The sequence below is a fragment of the Drosophila montana genome, unplaced genomic scaffold, assembly GCF_035044405.1.
Source record: "Drosophila montana isolate Dmon_TW-CO22-7 unplaced genomic scaffold, ASM3504440v1 contig_1964_1, whole genome shotgun sequence".
In the NCBI taxonomy this organism is placed as follows: domain Eukaryota; kingdom Metazoa; phylum Arthropoda; class Insecta; order Diptera; family Drosophilidae; genus Drosophila; species Drosophila montana.
This window is the reverse complement of record NW_026996881.1, coordinates 552,540-561,547: the sequence shown is the minus strand read 5'-3', so window position 1 is coordinate 561,547 and position 9,008 is coordinate 552,540. Positions and strand designations below refer to the sequence as shown.

The 9,008-nt window shown below is 40.1% G+C and overlaps 1 protein-coding gene across 1 annotated transcript; it reads right to left on the bottom strand.

The window, feature by feature from the left end:
* Positions 1–595: 595 nt before the first annotated feature.
* LOC135426098 (uncharacterized) lies at positions 596–1,617 on the bottom strand. Its single transcript, XM_064679087.1, has one exon. The coding sequence runs from the start codon at positions 1,542–1,544 to the stop codon at positions 762–764; it is 783 nt and encodes a 260-aa protein (XP_064535157.1). The 5' UTR covers positions 1,545–1,617; the 3' UTR covers positions 596–761.
* Between the last annotated feature and the right edge of the window lie 7,391 nt (positions 1,618–9,008).

Sequence of the window (9,008 nt, the reverse complement as noted above, 5' to 3'; positions counted from 1 at the left end):
TGATCAGCATTGTTTTACGCATCATATCAATATCCTCATATTTTGCCTATCAAGCGGAAGTACGCAGATCAGATTTTTCTTTTTAAATTTTCGATATCTTTTTGATTTTATACTGCATTCAAAAATATCATTTCCCCTTTTTTTTGTAGTGTGTGTGGCTCCTTTTTTGCCTTAAAAGGAATGGATAACGATTTTATTACAATCATAAAATCATTTTGAACTTCGGGTAATGCACATTGACATTAAAACACGCATTTGGGCTGAATAGTTAGATACATATGTAGATTAAAACTTGTTCAAAAAGTTGATTAAAATATATGCTATTCTCGAAGTTTGTGGAATGAAACAGAGAATTGGAGGTTGCCTAATAAGTTCGGGACTACATCATTCTTCTAAACTCTCAACTCCCTCAAAAGTGTAACAAATTTACAGAGGTTCGGGTACGCTTATGAATGCTTTAAGCCCTGACAGTTATACAATGAAAGGTGAGCGATGACAGAACTTTTGGGGCTAGACTAAGAAGCAGCACAACAGTTGCTACAAATGTGTGTGTGTGTGTAAGTGTGAATTTGCCAATCATCGAAACACACGTGCCTTGTGGGTTGAGCAATTAATGTATGCAGCCCTTTACTTGTTTAATTTAACTCGAATGGTAACTAGCAAATAACTAGCGTATAATTTGCAATTATTTTGAATACAATTTCCGGATCTAAAAACCATAAAATTTGGACTAAAAGTTGAGTGGGACCGATTGGTACGCGCTACTTTTCTTTTACATTTTCAAAGCATTTAGACTGCTGCAGAATGTGCTCAACGGTATCGGCGTGCTTGTTCATGGTCGACATTCTTTCGTCCGGGAAGTGTTGCTTCTCAGATGAATCCCCTGAATCGCTCTTCTTTCTGGTATTTTGTTTGCTTTGATGGGTCTCCGCGGGAAAGAAGTGCGCCTCTAGCTGCCGTACACCATCTGGTGTGCTCAGATCGTAGGCGAATTTGAGATACTTATCGAAGAATACTTTGGTATTGTGACTTTGGTTTTTGGTCCGAATCTGACGGTGTGCAGCAGGCTCTGCCTTGTCTGGTGATTTTGTCTCCTTCGGTTGCTTGCTGGGGGAAAGCGTTGTCTCAGCGGCCGTTGCACGTAGACCCCTTGTCCTGGACACGGTGCCATCGAGCTTGGGCTTGCGTGTTTGTTTAACAAGATGAGCCTGATCCACGTGCCTGGCTAGCACCACGGTACGCTCGTTGGATGGAGCTTTGGGAGTTGCCAGTGGAACTGATGGTGCTGCTGGTGCACGCATCTGTTCGGCGACTTCTGGACGTTTGCCGTATTGTTTTGGATTGCTGTTCGCCTTTAGCGCCGGCGACTTCAATTTTCTGTCCTTATCCTTATTATCCTTGTTGGCATCCTTGGCATTGACGCTGACAATCGTCGGCTGCTGAAAGCCACGCGAGAGCGGCGGCATTTCCAATTTCAGTGGCTTGTAGCTAATGCGGCTGCTGAGTACGTTGCTTGGCTTACGGGTAGGCGCATTGCTGGCCATTTCTGAGAGGGGAGATAAAACGAAATGTTTTAGAAATACTTGTCGAAAAAAAAAAATCCCAACACCAACAAAATGTATCAGTTCCAAATGAAAGACCTGAAAATAATACAAAATTTCATAAAATACTACTGTGTTTATAGAGATGTAACGCTTGTAAATGTTTTTCGACAACTTTTAGTTAAACGGATTACTTGGCTTCCTGCGAAATATTTTTAGTATTTAGTATAATAAGAATAACAAATTCTGTTAAGGTTTTCTTCGCCACTTTCGAAAAAAATTACTATAAATATGTGCACGCATAGTCTCTTTTATACCGTTATCATTTATTTCTAAGTTTTTATATGTATAATATATAAACGGATATATCTGATAAATTGTCTGTTGGCTGTCATCTACTCAAGTTTAATTTGCCTGTCATTTCATTTTGTTGATGTGGCGGCTAGTGGAGAGGGTCTAAGCTGACATTTGCCGGTTGCCGGTTGCCAGTTGCCAACTGCCAGCTGACAGGTTACCTTCTCCCCCCTGCATAGTCCCCCCAATCAGCATGACCATATTGCCAAGCTGCTCGCAATTTGTGAAATATCAGCGAAATAAGATCATACAAACAAGGCCGGGGCGCAATGGGGCTCGGGGTTGGTTTATACAGATACAGCTTGACCGAAAGCAAAACTAATTACTTTGAAGACTTTTCACGCAGATAAGACTCAAATCTCCCAAATGAAATGAAATTTTTGTTGCCTTTGCAAGGGGTTTCGGGTTGATAGGACAAATATTAAATGGGTGAGCCCTTAGTAACCGGAAAGAAGATACCCTGGAGTCAAACTGAATGAGCGTTTTTATCACCTGTTTTTCTAATTGTAACAATATTCTGACTTAAAATCTTATGTTTTAAGTGAAATTGCATGCTAATTAGTGAATAATTAAAAAGGGAAAAAAGCATTAGCTGTTGAGTCATAAGAATATGAAGTTGACGAAAATTTCTGCAGCCGTATCATAGTTTAAAAAACAAATTCTTAGGCATTAATTAGGGTATACAAATTGGGTCCAAGGAGCGAAGAAAAAGCATTCAAAATGTGTATAGCATCATTAGGTAGCAGTCGCCAAAAGGAAAGTGTGAAAGCCAGAAACGCGACCACGAAGCGGGTTAATTACGCTACAAACAATAAATTACTTGCTTCATGGAAATGCGGACAAAAAACGCAAGGGCTGCAAAGATGAAATTGGGGTGTCAGGCGAAGGCAGGAGTGGAAGGGAGACACCTCCTGCATGCGACCTTAATCAGCTTAGTGAACGAAAGATGATTAAATTTTTGGCCTTTGAGTCAGACACATTGAGCGCGTGCGTCACGTTGGCAACCATTGAAATCGCATTACGTATACGCCATGTGTTGCACTAGCTGACTTCGTGTGCTGCTGCTTTCTAAAACTCTCAGCATTCCGTAGAAATTTCGCATTTCATGCTCTTGTCCAAAAGTTTTTGCACATTTTCGTTTCTCTCCTTTATCTTCTTCATTTTGTGTGGGTCGTCCTTTGGCCTGTCAGTTTTGTAAGCTGTTCCCTTGTCGGTTGATTTTTTTTGCTTAGTTGTTTTCACTTAATTTCATTTGGCTCTCTCTTTGTTTTTGTGCTGCTTTAGCCCATCATGTTACAAAGGAATTTTTTAATTAGGAAATGTGTTTATCCGGAATTAATTGTTATTTTTGTGCCCAGCAGCAGCAGCATAGCAGCAGCAGAAAGCACAGCAATCTATCCAACGCAAAAAAATATAAAATAATAATAAAAATAATATGAAATATTTTCTGTCTTCATGAAAATGTCTGACTTATTGCGCACATTTATAGCTTGACTTTTTGGTCGCTGGAATATATACTTCAATTTTGAATAAAAGCAGTTGTTTTGGGTATTCCTCCTGGACTTCTTGATAAACAAGCTACTTGTTCGTATAATTGCTTTTTGAAACCCAGAATTTACTTTAATCTTCCTTAACATTATCATGAGCTTTAGTTGCCTTATAATCTTTAGTGCCTTAATGCATAAGTATTTCGATAGCTTTTACTCTTAAATAATTGAAAAGCTCACTTTAAGCCAACTCGACCCTAGGCAGATGCTCCATAGCCTGTTGCCGATTGTTGAATAAACAACACACATATTTACTTGATCCTTTTGTAAGTGTGAGCGCGTGTATATATTGTATATGAATGCATGTGCTGGACCCTACAACAGAGCCTGCATGCAAGTGCTCCACTTCAGTGCCATTGTGAGTGACACTTCTTTGCTTTTATTTTCAGCTGCTGCTGCAACTTCTATGTAGACAATTTTCAAGCACTTGCGTTCAGTGTGTGTCTTTCTGTGTGTGCGTGTGTGTGTATATGAGTGTAACTGAATACAATTGCAAGTTGCCAGCTGCAATGCTGCGCTTTTCAACGCGAACCGTCAAGCCCTACTCCAGGGCATTAATGTCAACAAATGTTGTCCCTGTGAGCCCTGCCTGCCGCTTCCAATCCATGTCTTCCCGAACCTAAAGCACTTGACTGTGCTGCTGCTAGTTTGGTCTTATCGCAGTTGCTCTACGTGCTTTATACAGCAGTTTCAACTTAACTGACAGTCAATTTAAATTGGCAACTGCTTCGAAATGATGTCCAAAAGTATAAATTGCAACATAAATTTAAACGCAACGGAGGGCGGTGCGCCTTGGTGGGCGGGCAGCTTACTCATGTGCTTAAGCGGAAATCATGTACAAAATGCCCTTTAATATAGTATGTATACAAACAGAAAATCTAACTAAACTGCAGCCCCTGCACACTCATACACACACACGCACACACACACACACACACACACATACACATAAATACGCACACATTTTATAAAAGGTCTGCCCTCGGCTGCAGACAACATTGCCGCCATTCGTTGCCGTTAACATTTCCGCTTTATTTGTCCGTCTGCCCTTTGCACTTTATCTGTCTCTTCTGCTCTCAGTCTCTGTTTCTGACTATCTCTCTGTCTGTCTGCCTGTTTGCTGGTTGTTTGTTACCTACATTCAACTCCGTTTTTCTCTCTCTCTCTCTCGCTGTTGTTTTTTTTTTCAGCTCTTTTCCATTGTGCAGTTTTTGTTTTTATCTATGTGCCGCGCTGCGCCCTGCTGCCCGCACGCCCTTTGCTTGCCACCGCTTTGTTCTTGTTTTCTAATGTTTTAAATATAAACTCAAATAACGTCGAAAATAATACATAAATCACCGCAAATATCGCGCTGAATTTCTTTTCAATCTACAAAAGCTCGAAATTTTTTTCTTTCTCTAACTCAGTCGTAAACAATTCTGTTTGCTCTTCTGATTTACAACTATAAATTATATAACCCAACCCTCCCAAAGTCACCCCTGCTCTCTGCTCGTAGGATTTTATCTGTTAATTTGATAGTCGCGAATTCTTGTTGCAGTTGTTGTTCTCCTGCTTTTTTGTGTTGTTGGAAATGGAAAGCAAAGCCACAAGAGACATTGATGCGATTTGTTAGAGCTTATGAGGAAAGCTTTGAGAACGCAATTGTCGATGTGTTGGTAAGGAATGTAGTAGGGAAAATGAAAAAGCATTCTTTTTCTATATGGGGAAATATAAATGTTTGTGCACTATACAGATAACGTACTATAGACAGAACTTAAGTTTGATTACGAGACTTTAAGTACTCAGTTCGCAATCTCTTTAATGTTATATCTTAATCTCTTTAATATAAAGTCTAGTCTAGTACCAGCTAGCTTCCTTCCACATACTGCTGCTGCGCTGCTTCTTCCCTTATCATCAGGCTATGGGAAATGCATCCTGATTTACTAGGGTACTTTTTGTCCGATCTTTATGAAAGCATGGCATAAGAATGTCTACGAATACTAAAGACTAAGCCTCTAAGAATGCGTTTTTTTCTTTAACTACTTTGGGAAGGGGAAAGTATTTAATAAGTGAAATTTTCTTCATCTGTATATTCCAGTCCAGTATGGAGTCTACACACCAAATTTGGTGTCTCTAGCTCTCGAAAAACTTATAAATGTACTTATCGATTTTAGGGGTTTTTGGGCAAGCTCACCCGCCAGTGTGGAAAATTCGCAGAAAAAGTAAGTGTGAAAATGTTCCGTTTACAATTCAAACAGCCCAAACTTATATTCAAAGTTACAAAATCTTGGTGAAAATTCAATCAGGACGTGTTTACCACTTTTCAAAAGTTTCAATGATTATAAATAGATTAAAAACTTTGATTTTAACTATGGAATTTCATTCGATTAACCTTAATAATTTTCAAATATAATTTCTATGAGTTATTATAGGCTCATAATTCATATTTAATATTCTTACCACACCTCTGTGGAGCCATCCAAGTAGTAGTAGGCGCCATGTAGTATCCCAATTACCTCGGGGGAGCGGTTGCGGTCGAGTGACAGTTAAATTTCCCGTTTAGGCGCAGCAAGTCTAGGCGATCAATCATGTGACATGCAACGTGGGCCATGTAGACGTTGCACCGGCTCCTGCAGCTCTGGCTGCTGTTGCGCATATTGAAATGTGATTTTTCATCATATTTTGCATGGCAGGAGTTGGAGTCCATAGTCTGTTGTCCAGGCCGCCAAGCAGCCAGCCAACCTGTTCGTACGCCAGGCGAAACAGTTAATTAAATGATGAAAGCATTGACGTGTCGCCAGCAGCAGGGGGTACACACAGGTGCAGTGCAGTGTGGTAAACAGATGGGCAGGGACAGGTTGATGGAGCAAACGTGCGAGCCAGTGAAGCTAACCAAGTGAGCCGAAGCTGACTACAAACTAGCTAAAAGTTGCCAAGTTGCCAAGTCGCCAAGTCGCCTGGCTGCACTGACAGCCCAGTCCAGGAGGTGTGCCTGCTGGCTGTGCACTGACTTCATAATGCATGAAAGGGCGCGAGTTGCTGGGCACGCACGCTTCAGTTGCATGTCACACGCCGCTTGATTGGTTGCCTGATTCGTTGACTGCCTGTCTCACGTGGCAACGGTGTTCGGGGCATTGTCGAACTGCCATTGTGGTCTTCCGTTGGGCCGAAGTTATCCATCCCCAACCCATCTCTGCTGTGTGTGTGTGTGTTCATTTCAGTTTTCATTTCATTTCCCTTGTCTTTGGTTTTGGGTCCTCGCTGTCAGTCGACAACTTTGTGCAGTCAGTTGGCCATTTGTTGATTTGATTGATGGCCAACGCCTCGAGACTTGCCAATTGCCAATCCAACTCAATCCAACTGCATCAGAAACAGCAACAGCAACAACAACAACAACAACAACAACAACAACAACAACAACAACAAAAACAATAATCAACCATCTTGTGTATTGTTGCTGGGCTTTGCTAATGAACTAACATAAATGAAGCTATTAACAAGCTTTCCACATGTACAACCTGCACCTCACCGCAACCCCCATCCCCTACAGCTTGCTGGTGTAAGCTTGCCATACTAATTTTCCATGTTGTTCGTTGCTTTTGGTTTTTGTTGTGTTTAACTGACCACCTGACTCCACTGCTCGCTTCCAAAGGGGAGCTCGTGAAAATGCTGTGAATTAGCAAAGTTCATAAATTTACGCAGCTTTTATTTATTATATGCTAAGGTAAAGTTTGTTCTTCCACAATTTACCTGGCCCAAGTCTTTCGAACAGTATTATTTTGTGTTTCTCGTTTTATGTTACACATACGTCAGGGTGGTTGATGAATGACTACATATAGTAAGAGAAATTGTAAAAATATGCATTAGTTATAATAAAATGATATGCAAGGCAAATTTCTTCGATTGTTATTAAAGACAAGAATATATTTACTTAAATATATGTGACAGAGCTTGTGATAAGTTCTTAGTGTTCAAAAAAGTCAAAGCTTTGAATAGTGATTGATCAAAATTGTTGTAGAACAAGTTAAGTAAAATATCAATTAAAAAAGTATTTATATTTTGTGCAAGCTTGCCAAGAAACTGCCTCGGAAATGGAACTGTTTCTTTTTTAATCTGTTCCTAATTATGTGCCCTAATCAATAAAGCGGGTCTTATCAACTTTATATTGTTGTCCCCTTTACAAGAACAAAACAGAGTTTTACTTATTTTACTTGTACAGAGGTAAGCATACAAAATGATCAAATCGGTACAAGCGAATTTCAAATATTCATTAATTTCAATTGAAAATTGCAATTAGGCGGTAAAAACTACTTGTGAATTACTTCAAACAACTTTTAGGTCATCGTTTATTTTATTATTTTTTTTTTTTGAGAAAATAAACAAATTATAAATATGCTGAAAAAATGGAGCAATAACCATAAAGCACCTCTGCATATTGGAGACCCAAGTATATAAATAAGCAAACTTGTTTTCCTTTTAACTACCCTTTCAAAAGGCAACTGCTTCTAATAATAATCCACTAACAACACTTCGTACAAAGCACCTTAAATTGCATTCAGTGGGTCCAAAAGACCAGCAAACACTACACATAGTTGATCCAACAAGCCGTTTGCTTATCTTGCACTTATCTTTATCAACTTGAGGCCACACACGTGTATGTGTGTGTGCGTATGTTTGTGCTTGTGAGCGTGAAGGGCACTTTCCTCATGCAAACTCTTAACTTGCGAACAAACAGTCGATAATTTTTGCTAACTGAGTTGAGCAAGAGTCAAGGCGACAAGTCAAAGAAAACAGTTTCGGACAAACAGAAAAAACGCAAACAAATAAACTCATTGAATTTTGAATAGCTATTGATAATAGACAGCTGGGTATAGATCTATGTCGGAGCCATTAGGTTCACTTAAAGGCGCAAAAGACAAAAAAGATGGAACTCTGACGAAAGGGAGGGACAAAAGTAGTTGGCCAAACAAGCAAACAGTTTGAAAACAAACTAAAACTTTGCATGTTGGCCTCTCTACGTTTGATTTTTTTTGAGCCAGTTCCAGTTCATAACAGGAACAAGTTCAGGCGTTGACTGACTTGACAGACAAGTGCATTTTTTATGCGACTTTACACTTGGAAGTTCCATTTAAACTCAAACAAGATTTTGGACGGGCGAGACAACATAAATCATGAGCAGACACCGACCGACAAATGCACCAAAATAGCGAGCGAAATGTGTGAAAAACGTTTAGGGCTGCCACCAAATGGGCATTTTGGGGTTGTCTGCAGTGGGGAGCAAGTCCTTAGGAAGGAAGTGCTTGCCTGGCTTCACAGGACGCTCGTTGCCACAGCCGCCGCAGAGTTAAAGAAGCAGTTGCAGTAGAAGCAGCGTCATGACCAAAAACGCTCTGTGGTTCTTTCTCTGCTTTCCCATTCCTTTTTTTTTTTTTGGTTCCTTTTTTTTTGGCTGGTAACCGCGCGAACTAAACTTCCGGCGTAAGTGTTCTTGGGTATTTTTGTCTGCTGAAGCGCGTGCTGAAATGGCTTTAAAAGGCCATCAAATGAAAGCTAAACGGAAAATCTGCTATTGCCGCTGCTGGCAACT